The 16,755-nt window shown below is 41.9% G+C and overlaps 1 protein-coding gene across 4 annotated transcripts in view; it reads left to right on the top strand.

Moving 5' to 3' along the window:
- med15 (mediator complex subunit 15) overlaps positions 1-16,755 on the top strand; it is a 168,562-nt gene that overhangs the window by 122,765 nt on the left and 29,042 nt on the right. For all 4 annotated transcript variants that reach the window (XM_088000269.1, XM_088000271.1, XM_088000270.1 and 1 more), the window contains 2 exons: positions 5,564-5,679; positions 9,148-9,275. In XM_088000269.1, the coding sequence (XP_087856395.1) occupies positions 5,564-5,679; positions 9,148-9,275 (244 nt within the window). The remainder of the gene's footprint in view (positions 1-5,563; positions 5,680-9,147; positions 9,276-16,755) is intronic.

The raw sequence follows: 16,755 nt of genomic DNA on the forward strand, positions 1-16,755 counted from the left end.
CCCTATCTAACCCTCTGATTATCTTGTATGTCTCTATTAAGTCACCTCTCAACCTTCTCTCTAACGAGAACAGCCTCAAGGCCCTCAGCCGTTCCTCGTAAGACATTCCTTCCATACCAGGCAGTATCCTAGTAAATCTCCTCTGCACCCTTTCCAAAGCTTATGTGGCGACCAGAACTGTACACAGTACTCCAAATGTGGCCGTACCAGAGCTTTGTACAGCTGCAGCTCCTGGTTCCTGAACTCAATCCCTCTATTAATAAAGGCCAAAACACTGTATGCCTTCTTAACAACCCTGTCAATCTGGGTGGCAACTTTCAGGGATCTGTGTACATGGACACCGAGATCTCTCTGCTCATCTGCACTCCCAAGAATCTTGCCATTAGCCCAGTACTTTGCATTCCGATTACTCCGTCCAAAGTGTATCACCTCACACTTGTCCACATTAAACTCCATTTGCCAACTCTCAGCCCAGCTCTGCATCCTATCTATGTCTCTCTGCAACCTACTACATCCTTCGTCACTATCCACAACTCCAGCTTCGTGTCGTCTGCAAATTTACTAACCCACCCTTCTAAGCCCTCATCCAGGTCATTTATAAAAATGTCGAACAGCAGTGGACCCAACACCGACCCTTGCGGTACGCTGCTAGTAACTGGACACCAAGTTCTACCAACTACAACCCTCTGTTTTCTTTCAGCAAGCCAATTACTAATCCAAACTGCTATGTCTCCCAGAATCCCATTCCTCTGCATGTTGTATAATAGCCTACTCTGGGGAACCTTATCGAACGCCTTGCTGAAATCCATATACACCACATCAACCGGTTTACTCTCATCTACCTGTTTGGTCACTTTGTCAAAAAACTCAATAAGATTCGTTAGGCACGACCTACCCTTCACAAAACCGTGCTGACTGTCCCTAATCAGATTATTCTTTTCTAGATGGTTATAAATCCTATCTCTTATAACCTTTTCCAACACTTTACCAACAACTGAAGTGAGACTCACTGGTCTGTAATTACCAGGGTTGTCTCTACTACCCTTTTTGAACAGGGGAACCACATTTGCTATCCTCCAGTCCTCAGGCACTATTCCTGTAGACAATGATGATTTGAAGATCAATGCCAAAGGCTCAGCAATCTCTTCCCTTGCTTCCCAGAGGATCCTAGGATAGATCCCATCCGGCCCAGGGGACTTGTCTATTTTCACGCTCTGCAGTATTTCTAATACCTCTTCCTTGTGAACCTCAGTCTCTTCTAGTCTATGAATAATGTAGGAAATTAAAGATACTATCAACTTGAAAGAAACAGTATACAATTCTGGTCAGAGGATTGAAGAGAATTTGTAACAGAATGTAAGAGAAAGCTAACAAGGAATACAGAAACAGATAGTAAAAGTTGCTACAAGTATTTTTTTAGATTACTTACTGTGTGGAAACAAGCCCTTCGGCCCAACAAGTCCACACCGACCCGCCGAAGCGCAACCCACCCAGACCCATTCCCCTACATTTACCCCTGCACCTAACACTGCTGGCAATTCACCTGACCTGCACATTTTTGGACTGTGGGAGGAAACCGGAGCACCCGGAGGAAACCCACGCAGACACGGGGAGAATGTGCAAACTCCACACAGTCAGTCGCCTGAGGTGGGAATTGAACCCGCCCACAGTGGCACAGTGGTTAGCACTGCTGCCTCACAGTGCCAGAGACCCAGGTTCAATTCCCGCCTCAGATGACTGATTGTGTGGAGTTTGCACATTCTCCCCGTGTCTGCGTGGGTTTCCTCCCACAGTCCAAAGATGTGCAGGTCAGGTGAATTGGCTGTGCTAAATTGCCCGTAGTGTTAGGTGAAGAGGTAAATGTAGGGGTATGGGTGGGTTGCGCTTTGGCGGGTCGGTGTGGACTTGTTGGGCCGAAGGGCCTGTTTCCACACTGTAAGTAATCTGTAAGTAATCTAATCTATTTAAAAATAAAAAGAGCAACTAAAGTGAGCATTGGTTCTCTAAAGAATGACATTGAGGAATTAAGAGTATTAAATAAGGAAATGTCATAAATATTGAACAGGTGTTTTATGTCTATCTTCACTGTAGAAGACACAAATAGTATCCCAGATTCAAAAATAAAAGCAACACATAAACTTAAAACAATTACAATCACTAGGGGAAGGGCTGTGATTATTAGAATAAAAGGATGGCAAATTCCAAGGGCATGAAGGCCTGCATCTTTACATCTTAAAAGTGGTACTTGCTGAGCTAGTAGATGTGTTGGTTGTAATTTTTCAAAATTCCCTCAATTCTAGAAAGTTTCAGAAAATAACAATTGTACTTTGGACCAGTTAGCTTAACATCTGATGTAGGGAAAATGATAGAAACATTTATTAACCCATAAGTAGCAATATCTATATTCCCTCTACAGGGAAACCTGTAGAGGCAGTATACTTGGATCTCCAAAAAGCATTGTGTAAAATGCCTCATGAAAGGTTACTGTACAAAATCAGAGCTCATGGTGTTGGCAATAAAGTATTAACATTGATAGAGGATCGGTTACCTAACATGAAGTAGAAAGCAGGAATTTATCAGTAATTTGGGGTTGGCAAAATGGAACTGATGGAGTTTCGGATGGATCAGTTTTGCGGCCTCAAATATTTACAAATCTACATCACAGGCAGAGATGAAGGAACCAAATGTTTGATTCCTAAATCTACTATTGATACAAAAGACAGGTATGAGAATAGGTTGTGAAGAGGATATAAAGATTCCGAAAAGGGACTTGGATAGTTTAAGTAAATGATCAAAAAGTAGACAGATGATAATGTGGAAAAAAGTGAACTTTTCAGCTTTGATAGGAAGTATAGAAAGGCAGCATATTATTTGAGAGACTATAGAGAGAGAGATTGCAGAGAGGCTCTGTGGTGGAGAGGTATTTGGGTGTCCTGTGGTATGTAAATTACAAGAAGTTAGGAAAACCAGACAGCAGATGATTAGGAAGGCAAATGGAAAATTGGCTTTTTTTGCAAAAGGAATTGATTAGAAAAGCAGCATTGTTTTACTACAGTTGTACAAGGTATGGATGAGACCACAATTTTGGTCTTGTTATGTAGGAAAGTATATTAATGCATTAGAAGCAGTTCAGAGAAGATTTGCTTAATTGATTTCCTGGAATGAATGGTTATCTTCGGAAAGGTTGAACAGATTGGGCCCTCATCCATTGGAATTTAGGAAAATGAGAAGCGAGCTTATCAAAAATCTTGAAGGGACTTGACCAGTTGGATGCTGAGAGAATGTTTCCTCTTACCAGAAAAACTTGAATGAGGGGAAATAATTTAAAAACAAAGGGTCTCCCAGTTTAGATGGAATTGAAAACAATTTTTTTCTGAGGTTCATTAGTCTGGAATTCATTGCCTCAGAGAACAGTGGAGAGAGCTTTAAGGCTGAGTTAGAATATTGATTAATAAGGGATTAATAAGGGGTAATGAAGGTAGACAGAATAGTAGATTTGAAGCCATAGTCACATCAGCTATGACCTCATTGCACAGTGGAGTAGGCTGAATGACCTACTCCTAATTAGTTTGTATGTCTGTCTTCACACAAGCAGCGCTTCGGTGTGACTTAAGGCTGTGCCGTGTGTAGATTGGGTATCACTTCTTTTATAATGCATCCATGTACAAAATCCAGAATCTTATTTATAATATGACCTTTGCTACCTTCATTGCCAACTTTGAATGATCTATTGGGCGGCACGGTAGCACAGTGGTTAGCACTGCTGCCTCACAGCGCCAGAGACCCGGGTTCAATTCCCGACTCAGGCGACTGACTGTGTGGAGTTTGCACGTTCTCCCCGTGTCTGCGTGGGTTTCCTCCGGGTGCTCCGGTTTCCTCCCACAATCCAAAGATGTGCAGGGTCAGGTGAATTGGCCATACTAAATTGCCTGTAGTGTTAGGTAAGGGGTAAATGTAGGGGAATGGGTGGGTTTCGCTTCGGCGGGTCGGTGTGGACTTGTTGGGCCGAAGGGCCTGTTTCCACACTGTAATCTAATCTAATCTAATGTGTCTACACCTGATAAACTTTCTAATCCTTGACTTTTCGCCATTCACAATACATTTCTTCTCTCATTCCTCAAGATCTGTTGCAGTTTACTGTCCAAAAAAACTGTATCTGCAACCAACCTGCTCACTGCACTCAACTTGATTGTTTTGCACTCTGTGCACTAATATACCCTCTAAATGTCTCTGTCAGTTTCCACATCACTCAGCTATTATTCCTCTTAAGAGGATATCCAAATTCTTATCATTATGCATTATCTTCCCTTGAGATTCTACTGCCCTTGCACGATTTTCAACCTTGTCTTTACGAGATGCTAACATGTGCTACAGTGCAAACTCTAAAGATTGAATGGTTTAAATATGGAAAATTGACCATTTGTTAGAATAGTCTCCTCTGTAAGGAAACTTGGAGCACGACATTATTGTCTTTGACCCTGAGGGTATTGTGTCCAAGCTTAACATGCCACCCTGTGATATTTGCTCATGTGAAATTCAGCAGGACCCCATTGGCTAGCGACCTTGGTTGATTTTCTTTTCAAACTCTCTTTACTCCAAAGATACTGTGACTAATTGTACAAACCTAAAAATCACACAACACCAGGTTATAGTCCAACAGGTTTAATTGGAAGCACTAGCTTTTGGAGCGCTGCTCCTTCATCAGGTGGTTGAAGGAACAGTGCTCCGAAAGCTAGTGTTTCCAATTAAACCTGTTGGACTATAACCTGGTGTTGTGTGATTTTTAGCTTTGTACACCCCAGACCAACACCGGCATCTCCAAATGGTGACTAACTGTGTTAGCCCTTTGGACTGACTGCCTCAACACAGAGTGGAGATTAATCCCAGGAGCTTCTGATGGCGTTTTAATTCAATCCTGCCATCTGACTGTAGTTCTTCAAAGCCACAATGTAAACCATTTTCCTCTTGTATTGTTAAAGTCTCTTGGGATAGTATTTTTTATTCACAGCAGGTTGTTCTGCTGGGAAAGAACTAGTTGTGTGAAAATCTGCTATAGCTTTCCAAGGCTAGACAATGCAAGTATAGCTTAGTAGCTTTGAAGTGCCGATAGCAACTCTTCTGATTTGAACTTGGCTTTGCTGCATTTTGGATACAGCCAGGGAAGAATCTACATTTATGTAGCACCTTTCACATTCTCAGGCTATCCCAAAGCACTTTGTGGCCAACAAAATACTTTTGAAGGCTCATCAAGCAAAAACAGTATATTGTCTTGGAGAAGAGGGAGATAATGAAATTTGCTTTGATTCACAATTATTTTTAATCAATCCAACTGAATCTCAATTCAGACTTAGTTGACAGGACATTGTAGATTTGTCTTAGTAACCTATAGAGAGTGGTGACGAGGTTTTGTGATGATGTTGGCTAGGTATTTAAAGACAGCACTCTGTTCTGCAAGGTAATCCAGCAGCCTGCTCTAAAAACGAATGAAGAAGGATGCAGGAGGTGTGTCCTGTGAAATTGTAGGTATTCATTGCCTGCATTGCTTGTGTCTGCCTAACTACAGGTTAACAATGCGATTGCCATGATACCTTCTCCAGTGCAGCAAGTGCAGACGATGCTTCCACCACCACAGCCACAACCATCTCCTCAGCCACCTTCATCCCAGCAGAGCTCTGTGAGGTGAGTGATATAAGGTGTTTTGACTCTTTCAATGCCATGTTTCTATAGGGAACTAATTCCAAGAAGCACGTTGAAGGAGGCAGGATGGATGTGCTTGAGATTTTGATTATTAATGGAAGCATGGTCTTATTTTCTGCTCAGCATCATCTCTGAGCTGTCACTTTTTCAGTAAAAGTTCTAGTAAGAGTTAACTTTGCAACATCTATAGAAACACGATCATGGGAGGCTAAAGTGCAGTTAAGGATGTCTGAGGAGCTGTTTTATTGAGTATTCCCTCCACCCCAGATTTAAGGGACTGGGGTTTGAATGTGTGGCTGCTACTGTAGTTTGTGTTCTTACTTTCATGGTGATGAGGATCTTTAAAATAAATAATGTTCCACTGGCAAAGCAGTCAGGACAAGTATGCAGTTGTCTTGCTGTATGCTATCTTTATAAAATAATAGCACATTTCTTTTTAGCTGTTTTTTTGTTTTCTTTATTTGTTATGTATATTGCTGATTTCCAGCATGGAGAGTATGTAAAAGATTTTGTTTGTTTAAAAGAGTCATAGAGACATATGGCACAGAAACAGACCCTTCAGATCAATCCAATCCATGCTGAACATAATCGCAAACTAAACTAGTCCCATCTGCCCGCTAAGTTAATGTTATTATTTGTTTCTCTAATTATAGTGTGAATATCGCATTCTGAAAGTGTTCAAATTATCATTTTTTGATATTTTGCAAAGCTCTTAATATTTTGCATTGTCTTATTGTCAGTTTAATAGCATGATCCACTGCCTATACTCCAAATTCTAATTATGTTTCACTGGTCTTGCCCCATAATCTAATAGTATCCTAAGTAGTAACTGTAGTGCTGGAAGCCCTTAGTTTGAATTTACTTTGCTGAGATCTTGTAATGAGTCTTGTTTCATGTTTGTACAGCTTTCATTTACACAGCACCTTTACTGTGGAAAAACTTACCAAAGCACTTCAGATATTTTTAAAGGAAGGCTTGGAGGTGGTGATAAGGGTTCAGGGGGTGAATTCCATATTGTGAAGCCAAGAGGACTTATGACACTGTCTTCAGTGGTAAAGTGAAGAGAAGTAAGAGTTTTAAATTTGAGACGCTAAAAGACAGAGATTCAAATAAATAAAGACAGGAGTAAAAACAAAATCTTGCAGAATCTGGAAATCTGAAATGAGCACCGAGTTCTGGACAAATTCAGCCAGTTTGGCAGCATCTGTGAAAAGAGAAACAGAGTTAGAGTTTCAAGTCTGACATGATTTCTTCAGGGTCCAGAAGAAGAGTTATACCAGTCTCAAAACATTAATCCTGTTTTTCTCTCTCCGTAGATGCTGCGAGACATGACAAGTTCCTCCAACACTCTGTGTTTGTTTCAGCAAAGACAGGTGTGGTTGTTGAAGAATATATGGTGCAGAATAGTATATAGGGAGCAGAGTTCTGGGTGAAGTGAAATTTCAGAGTATGTGGAAAGCACACCAGTAGGCCAGGAGAATAGTAGTGTGGAAATGCTAAAAAAAACATGAATGAGGTTTTCATCAGTGAAAATGAATAATATTACAACTTGGAAACAGAAGTATTCCTGAAGGGAAAGATCAGATTGGGATTGAATAGATTCCCAGTGGTACAGACAGACTTGTTCAGCCTGCGACAATGGTCAGGAAGGTGGATAGAATATTAGGCATAGTTTTGACATTTCTGGTAATTCAGGGTTCAGACAGAATCAGCAGGTAGGTCATGTCTTACAAACACAGCTGAATTTTTTTGAAGAGATGACTAAAATAGTGGATAGGGGATTATCTGTAGGTTTTATATGTATGGATTTTAAGAAGGCATTTGATGACAAGCATAGAAGCTACTGTTATCCTGTTCCAGTATAAGCAGAATTGGGACAACAGAATAACATAAGAAATAGGAACAGGAGTAGATCATTCTCTGAGCCTGCTCCACCATTCAGTTCAGTTATACCTTTCATCAGAACTGGTTAGTGTAAAATTGTTAGGTGAGAGAGATTACAGAAAAAAATGATAAGCTTGGTACACAGTTATCCAAATATTCTTTTATGCTTCCTTCTTGTGACATTAGTGAATTGGGGACTTTGTATACCAAAGAACATTGAAAATGCATCAGTGGTTACCAGATATACTTGTGTTGTGCCATATGAAGGCAAGTTGTTGCTATTAAAAGTATAACCATTTAAGATATTTAAACTTTTTTTTGCAAATCCATTATGTCCAGATTAAGATCTGCATGATTAAGATTGAATGCATCACATCTATTTAACTGATCTGTCAAGAAATCAAATTCTGTGTGATATGAGATCATTTTTGAATTGTTGTTTCAGCCAGGTGTGCACTTATCCACCTTATTTTGTCCTGTTCTTTGTAGCTTTAGTGTACATGGTTGATGAAGTAGTTACTATCATTAAGGTCCTAAAGTGAAATCCAATCATTTAACATTAAATTAAGGTATATTCTTTGAGGGACCATATTGTTCACTGACTAGTTTTGATTGTGTTAACCCAACTTAAACTTTCTGGACCAGTTATAATTCTTATGTTAAGCTATAACTAGCCTCACTCTTAGCATTAAAGTAATCATACCATTTTGCCAGCATCATGCAGAGACACTCATGAAGATAGTTTAGGTACTCAAAGTTCTAACCCAGCTATACATTTTAACTGTTTAAAGGAAGGAACATCCTAATTAAACACTGCATTGATGCCAGGAAAATGTGGTCAATATATGTATTTAAGGAAACAATACAACTAGTGTTATTAAAATAGAACGCTAAAGATCAATTTTCCTCCATGAATACAGTAAATAATGTATTCTTGGACCTGGAGATGGAATGGACTAATGTTTCTTTTTGAAGTTCTAGATGAATTCCTAAGTGGAATTGTAATAGGATGTGCCTGAGTTATTCAAGAACAGACAATAATGCAGAGGGAATATTAAGTTTATGGAGAAAGCAAGATGCAAAGCTGGAATTGATTGTTTGATAACACCAAAGTGGTATTTTAATAGCCCAAAGTCATAGACTTGAGTAAGCCTGAAGTTCTATATTTTTAAACTCGTAGCAAAAAATGAATAGTAATAGGATACTGCAATGAGTCCTGCTTTCAGCATGCAGAATGTGTAGAATGAATCTTGGGTACAGAAGAACATTCAAAGGAGGTGGTATTGATGTGGAGCGATAAATTGAGAATGAAAGTGCCTGTCATGAAATGAGCAAGAGCGGAAAAAGAATTTCCAAAAATGGCAGTAGTTTTCAAGCTTTTGCACAGATTTGGGCTTTATTGAAAGTTAAAGTCGTTGAGATATTTTTTTCTTGCCAGAAAAGCATGTTGGAGGAAGGTTGATTCTTTTTCCCAAACTAGATATGAAATCTTCTGCAATGAGAGGTATTGCAGGGTATGTCCACTGACTGTCATAAAGCAATCAAACTCTGATTGATCTGTTGCAGTTCTGGTCCAGCTCCATCACCAAGTGCCTTCCTGCCAAGTCCATCAGCACAGACAACACAGAGTCCAGCTGCAGCACGGACACCACAGAATTTCAGTGTCCCTTCCCCAGGCCCCCTCAATACTCCAGGTATGGTGTTTACAGTTATATTGTTAAGTTGTAGACAGATAAGTAATAGCACTTGGCACCATTCTAATTGTTTTAAGCTGTCTAGAATCACCGGTCTTGTGAGGAGGTCAATGTGAAATTCCAAAAGTGCATTAACAAGTTGGTTGTGTTGGTGGATAGGTTACAGATAAGGTTCATTGGAGAAGTGTGAGGTAATGTACTTTGGTAGGAAGAATACTGAAAAGCAACATTAAATTGCGAATACAATTCTAAAGGGGTGCAGGAGCAGAGGGACCTGGGTATATATGTGCAAAAATCATTGATGGTGGCAGGACATAGAGGACAAGTGCGAAGGAGGAGGTGATGCTGAACTTGTAGAAGACACTTGTCAGACACCAACTGCAGTATTGTGTACAGTTGTGGATGCCACATTTTGGGAAGGGTGTGAATAGAGAATGTGCAGAAGTGATTTACAAGAATTGTTTTGGGAATGCGAACTTCATTTCTGAGGAGAGATTGAAGAAGCTGGGATTGTTCACCTTGGAGAGAAGAAGCTGAGAGGAGATTTAGTAGGATTTTCAAAATCATGAATGGGCTAGACAGAGTTGTTCCCGTTTTTACATGGAATAAGAATAAGATGCAGTAGATTTAAAGTGATCTACAAACAAAATAAGGATGGTGTGAGAAAACACTTTCTCACATGTCAATACTTAGGCTGTGGAATGCACTACCTGGAATCGTAGAGGAGGCAGGTTCAGCTGAGGCTTTCAAGAGGGGCACTGGATGATTATATGGATCGAAATAGTGAGCAGGGAAATGGGGTGAAAGCAGAAAAGTGGTACTAGATAATGATGAAGAGTCAATGCAGGCTTGATGGGGCAAATGATTTCCTTCTAGGCTCTGACAATTCTGTCATTCCATTCCACAACAGCAAGACTGATACCTATGGCATAACATTGTTTTGGATTCAATTTGATGTTCAGTGGCAGGGTTCTGATGTTAACGCCACCATCTCCAAGCTGTACTGGTAAGTTGCCTGGTTTGAAACATTAGTGAAGAAGGTTATCAGCCATGTGTCACTCGTGGTGCGCTACACCATTGAAAAATTCTGAGCAGTGTGACAGGTACGGTCATGTTAATGTGAGACAGCTTTCCCAATGGCCGACTGTTTAGCATCAGAAGAGGCCCAGAACTGAGTTGACTGTCAGAGGCACAGCTTAGCAAGATTAAGAGTAAACGGTGAACGTTTATAGCATCCTCTGACTGAGGCAGAACAACTTTGGGTTTCTATGACTTGTTTATTTTGTTGACCAGTGTCAATGCCTGCTTAACACTGATTGTGATGGTATGTAACATTGGTAGATGATTCCACATTGTGGGGAGCCGCAGTTGGGTCAATTCTCTGTCCTTGACAGCAGCAAGCTTGTACTTTTGTATCACAGCAGCAAGACCCGAGCTGAAGATTCCTGTTTCTCCACTCCTCACCTGGCCAGTCTAGGAATGCCTTGTCCTGTCCACTGAAAACTGAGCTACCTCATCCAACGCTGCACCAACTCCAGATCAGTTCTGGTACTTTATGTTCTGAGAAGCACAGAGTGATGCATTTATCCGCTGGAATCAGTAAGGTTGGAAGTGTGGATGTCATGCTAGTTTCTTCATTTTGAGTAAGACCTTCCTTTTGAAGTCTTAAAGGAGCTATAATGTCCCTGCTCCCATCCCTTTCTACTACATTCACATGAATCTTCATCCCAAATATCAACTAGCAGTGAATTTCATGATCTTACTGTGACTTGAGAGTTAATGTCATTGTTGTACTCACAATCAATAGTGAACCAAATTAATTGCATCTTTCAATCAGGCAGATATTCAATTCTTGAGCTATGATGAAAGTGGCAGTATCTAACAGAAGTGTGTGAAGTTACTTTATCCACAGTTGCATTAAACATTAATATTGCACAATATCAATTAAGCCTGTAATTCTGCTTATTCCATTGAATTTGGTACCAGTTTTCAAATCTTTAACTATAGAACTGTAAGTGTGACACCTGAAATATGTGCCAGACAGAGTCTTATTAGTGAACCTTGTGGTTAGAGACTGATCTGTAAAGGACTTCCCACTGGCTGAGAACCATTATTAGTAAGGCTGCCACAGTATGGGACTGTGTGACTGCTGTCAAACGAAGAGGAGATAAACCAAGAGTCTATGGGACCAAGAGTCTATGGGACTGGAAAAAAATGTAAATGGACAAGCATTTACCAAATGGCACTGTCCTTTGTAAAAAAATAATGTTGGAGTCTTGTGTAAAAGGCTCACAACTTTTGGAATTTGTGGTCCGCATTTATTTTCTGTGTCTACAAGATGCTGTAGAACATTGAACTGTACAGCACAGAAACGGCCCTTTGGCCCACAGACTTGTGGCGAACATGATGCCAAATTAAACTAATCCCTTCTGCCTGCCCTTGGTCCGTATTCCTTCATTCCTTGTACGTTCATGTGCTTATCTAAAAGTCCCTTAAACTCCTGTATTATATCTGCCTCCACCACCATCCTTGGCAGCACATTTCAGACTCTTACCACTCGCTGTATCAAAAAACAGCTTGACTCTCACATCTCCTTTGAACTTTGCAGTCTCAACTTAAATGCGTGCCCCCTAGTATTAGACATTGCAATTCTGATTGGGAAAAAGATTCTGATTGTCAACCTCAACTATGCATCCTGTAATCTTATAGACTTCTATCAAGTCTCCCCTTAGCCCCCAGAGAAAACAACCCGAGTTTGTCTATGTGGCTCATACCCTCTGATGCAGGCAGCATCCTGGTAAACCTCTTCTGCATCCTCTCCAAAGCCTTCACATCCTTCGTGTAATGTGGTGGCCAGAATTAAACACAATACTCAGGGCGGTACAGTGGCTCAGTGGTTAGCACTGTTGCCCCGCAGCACCAGGGACCCGGGTTCAAATCCAGCCTCAGGCAACTGTCTGTGTGGAGTTTGCACATTCTCCCTGTGTCTGCGTGGGTTTCGTCCGGGTGCTCTGGTTTCCTCCCACAGTCCAAAGATGTGTAGGTCAGGTGAATTGGCCATGCTAAATTGTCCATAATGTTAGGTATATTAATCAGGGGTAAATGTAGGGTAGAGGAATAGGTCTGGGTGGGTTACTCTTTGGAGGGTCATTGTGGACTTATTGGGCCAAATGGCCTGTTTCCACACTGAAGGTAACCTAGTCTACTCTGAAGTGTGGCCTGACCAAAGTCTTGGTTACCAGACTAGACGGGATTGACGTTAGCAAGGAGGTGTGTTAGCAATTCTGAAAAGTGTAAAAATAGATAAGTCCTCTGGCTGGATGGGATTTATCCTCTGATTTTCTGGGAAGCCAGGAAGGAGATTGCAGAGCCTTTGGCTTTGATTTTTATGTTGTTATTGTCTACAGGAATAGTGCCAGAAGACTAGATAGCAAATGTTGTCCCCTTGTTCAAGAATGAGAGTAGAGACAGCCTTAGTAATTATAGACCAGTGAGCCTTATTTGTGTTGTGGATAAAGTGTTGGAAAAGGTTATAGGATTTATAATAATCTCGAAATGAAAAAGTTGATTAGGGATGTTCAACACGGTTTTGTGAAGGGTAGGTCATGCTCGCATACCTTATTGAGTTCTTTGAGATGGTGACCAAACAGTGGATGAGGATAACGTGGTTGATGTAATGTATTTGGATTTCAGTAAGGCGTTTGATTAGGTTTCCCACAATAGGCTATTGCACAAAATACGGAGGCATGGGGTTGAGGGTGAATTTGTGGTTTGGATCAGAAATTGGCTAGCTGAAAGAAGACAGGCTGGTGATTGATGGGAAATGTTCATCCTGGAGTTCATTTACTAGTGGTGCACTGCAAGGATCTGTTTTGGGTCCACTGCTGTTTGTCATTTTTATAAATGACCTGGATGAGGGCATAGAAGGATGGGTTAGTAAATTTGTGGATGATGCTAAGGTCGATGGAGTTGTGAATAGTGCTGAAGGATGTTGCAGGTTACAAAGGGACGTAGATAAGCTGCAGAGCTGGGCTGAGAGGTGGCAAATGGAGTTTAATGGAAAAGTGTGAGGTGATTCACTTTGGAAGGTGCAACAGGAATGCAGAGTACTGGGCTAATGGTAAGATTCTTGGGAGCGTATATCAGCAGAGGTATCTCGGCGTAACAGCTGTTAGGGGTGTTAAGAAGGCATGCATGTGTTGGCTTTTATTGGTAGAGGGATTGAGTTTCATAGCCACGTCATGTTGCAGCTGCACAAAACTCTAGCATGGCCATAATTGCATACAGTTCCGATCACTGCATTATAGGAAGGATGTGGAAGCTTTGGGGAGGGTTCAGAGGAGAATTCCTAGAATGTTGCCTGGTATGGAGGGAAGGTCTTATGAGGAACGGCTGGGGGACTTGAGGCTGTTTTCATTAGAGAGATGAAGGTTGAGAGGTGATTTAATTGAGACATACAAGATAATTGGGGTTAGAAACGGAGGATAGTGAGAGCCCTTTTTCTCGGATAGTGATGGCTAGCATGAGAGGACATATCTTTAAATTGAGGGGTGATAGATATAGGACAGATGTCAGAAGTAGTTTCTTTACTCAGTAGGGGTGTGGAACGGCCTGCCTGCAATAATAGTAGACTGATCTGATAGACATATGGATGAAAATGGAAGAGTGTTGGATAGATGGGCTTCAGATTGGTTCCACAGGTCTGCAAAACATCGAGGGCTAAAGGGCCTGTACTATGCTGTTATGTTCTATGTTCTTATAAATCTGCAAAATGATGTCCTGGCGTCTGTACTCAATTCCCTGACTAATAAAGGTAAGCATGCTGTACACCTTCTTTGCCATCCTATCATCTTGTGTGGCCACTTTCAGGGAGCTATGGACTTGAATGCCAAGATCCATCTGTTTATCAGTGCTGTTCAGAGTCCTGTCACTATACTTTGCTTTAATATTTGATTTTCCAAAATGCAGCACCTCACATTTACCCGGATTAAACTCCATCTGCTATTTCTGCGCCCATATCAGCAACTGATCTATATCCCTCTGTATCCGTTGACAGCCTTCTACATTATCGACAGTTCCACTGATCTTTGTATTGTCTGCAAACTTGCTAACCCACCCATCTATATTTCCATCCAAGTCATTTATATATATCACAAACAACAGATGTTCCAGTACAGATCCCTGCAGAACATCACTAGTCACAGACTTCAAGCTAGAAAAACATCCTTCCTTGCCCTCTCCATTCTATGGGCAAGCCACTTCTAAATCCAGATGGCCAAGTCACCTGAATCTCATGCATCTTAGTCTTCTGGATGAGCCTATTAAGAAGAACCTTGTCAAAAACCTTACTAAGTTCCATGTAGACAACATCTCACTACTGTACACTCATTGATCAACTTCGTTAACTCCTTGAAAAATTCAATTACATTAGTAAGACATGACCTGCCCTGCACAAAGCCATGCTGAATGTCCCTAATTAGGCAATGCTGTGTGTTGTGACTATTACATTGGCTTGGTGGCTCACTCTTAACTGGTGCAGATACCAGCTCTTGGTATCTCTGCAGTGGAGCAGATACCAGCTCAAACGTATCCTGTACTGAAGCAGATATCAGATGTCAGTGCCCCAGTACCAGATCAGATGTGTCTTGGGGATGCTGAGCTGGAGCACCTCTCAGTGTCTCTGTACTGGAAAAGATTAGTTCTTGTGCCCTAGTACTACAGCAGATACTAGCTTTCAGTGCCCCATTACTAGAAAATATGCTAGCTCTCAGTCCCCCAGTCTTGGAACAGATACCAGCTCTGTGCCCCAGTACTGGAGCAGATACCAGCCATCGGTGCCCCAGTACTGGAGCAGATACCAGCCCTCGGTGCCCCAGTACTGGAGCAGATGGCAGTTCTCAGTGCCCAAGTACTGAAGCAGATACCATCTCTCGGTGCCCCAGTACTGGAGCAGATGGCAGTTCTCAGTGCCCCAGTACTGGAGCAGATACCATCTCTCGGTGCCACAGTACTGGACCAGATGCCAGCTCTCTGTGATCCAGTACTGGAGCCGATGCCAGCTCTCGGTGCCCCAGGACTGGAGGTTGGAGGATTTGATCTATAGGGAGAGACTGAACAAGCTGGGGCTGTTTTCTCTGAAGCGTCAGAGGCTGAGGGGTGACCTTGGGAAAAGTTGATGGGCAGAGAGATCTGGGAGTGTAGGTCCATTGTATCTTGAAGGTTGCTGCACAGGTGGATAGAGTGGTTAAGAAGGCATATAGTATGCTTGCCTTCATTGGACGGGGTAGAACATAGAACAATACAGCACAGAACAGGCCCTTCGGCCCACGATGTTGTGCCGAACATTTGTCCTAGCAAAAGCACCTATCCATGTACCTATCCAATTGCCGTTTAAAGGTCACCAATGATTCTGACTCTGCCACTCCCACAGGCAGCGCATTCCATGCCCCCACCACTCTCTGGGTAAAGAACCTACCCCTGACATCCCCCCCTATACCTTCCACCCTTCAACTTAAATTTATGTCCCCTTGTAACACTCTGTTGTACCCGGGGAAAAAGTCTCTGACTCTATCTATTCCCCTGATCATCTTTTCAACCTCTATCAAGTCACCCCTCATCCTTCGCTGTTCCAATGAGAAAAGGCCTAGCACTCTCAACCTATCCTCGTACGACCTATTCTCCATTCCAGGCAACATCCTGGTAAAATTCCTCTGCACCCTCTCCAAAGCTTCCACATCTTTCCTAAAGTGAGGCGACCAGAACTGCACACAGTACTCCAAATGTGGCCTAACCAAAGTCCTGTACAGCTGCAACATCACCTCACGACTCTTGAATTCAATCCCTCTGTTAATGAACGCTAATACACCATAGGCCTTCTTACAAGCTCTATCTACCTGAGTGGCAACTTTCAAAGATCTATGAACATAGACCCCAAGATCCCTCTGCTCCTCCACCTTACTAAGGACCCTACCGTTAACCCTGTATTCCGCATTCTTATTTGTCCTTCCAAAATGGACAACCTCACACTTGACAGGGTTGAACTCCATCTGCCACTCCTCAGCCCAGCTCTGCATCATAATCTAAGTCCCTATGCAGCCAACAACAGCCCTCCTCACTATCCACAACTCCACCAATCTTCGTATCATCTGAAAATTTACTGACCCACCCTTCGATTCCCTCTTCCAAGTCATTAATAAAAATTACAAACAGCAGAGGACCCAGAACTGATCCCTGCGGAACTCCACTTGTAACTGGGCTCCAGGCTGAATATTTACCATCTACCACCACTCTCTGACTTCGACCGGTTAGCCAGTTTTCTATCCAACTGGCCAAATTTTCCACTATCCCATGCCTCCTGACTTTCTGTATAAGCCTACCATAGGGAACCTTATCAAATGCCTTACTAAAATCCATGTACACTACATCCATTGCTCTACCCTCATCCACATGCTTGGTCACCTCCTCAAAGAATTCAATAAGA

The sequence above is a fragment of the Chiloscyllium plagiosum genome, unplaced genomic scaffold (genome assembly GCF_037043375.1).
Source record: "Chiloscyllium plagiosum isolate Xiang-an unplaced genomic scaffold, Cpla_swu_hap1 HiC_scaffold_24, whole genome shotgun sequence".
NCBI lineage: Eukaryota > Metazoa > Chordata > Chondrichthyes > Orectolobiformes > Hemiscylliidae > Chiloscyllium > Chiloscyllium plagiosum.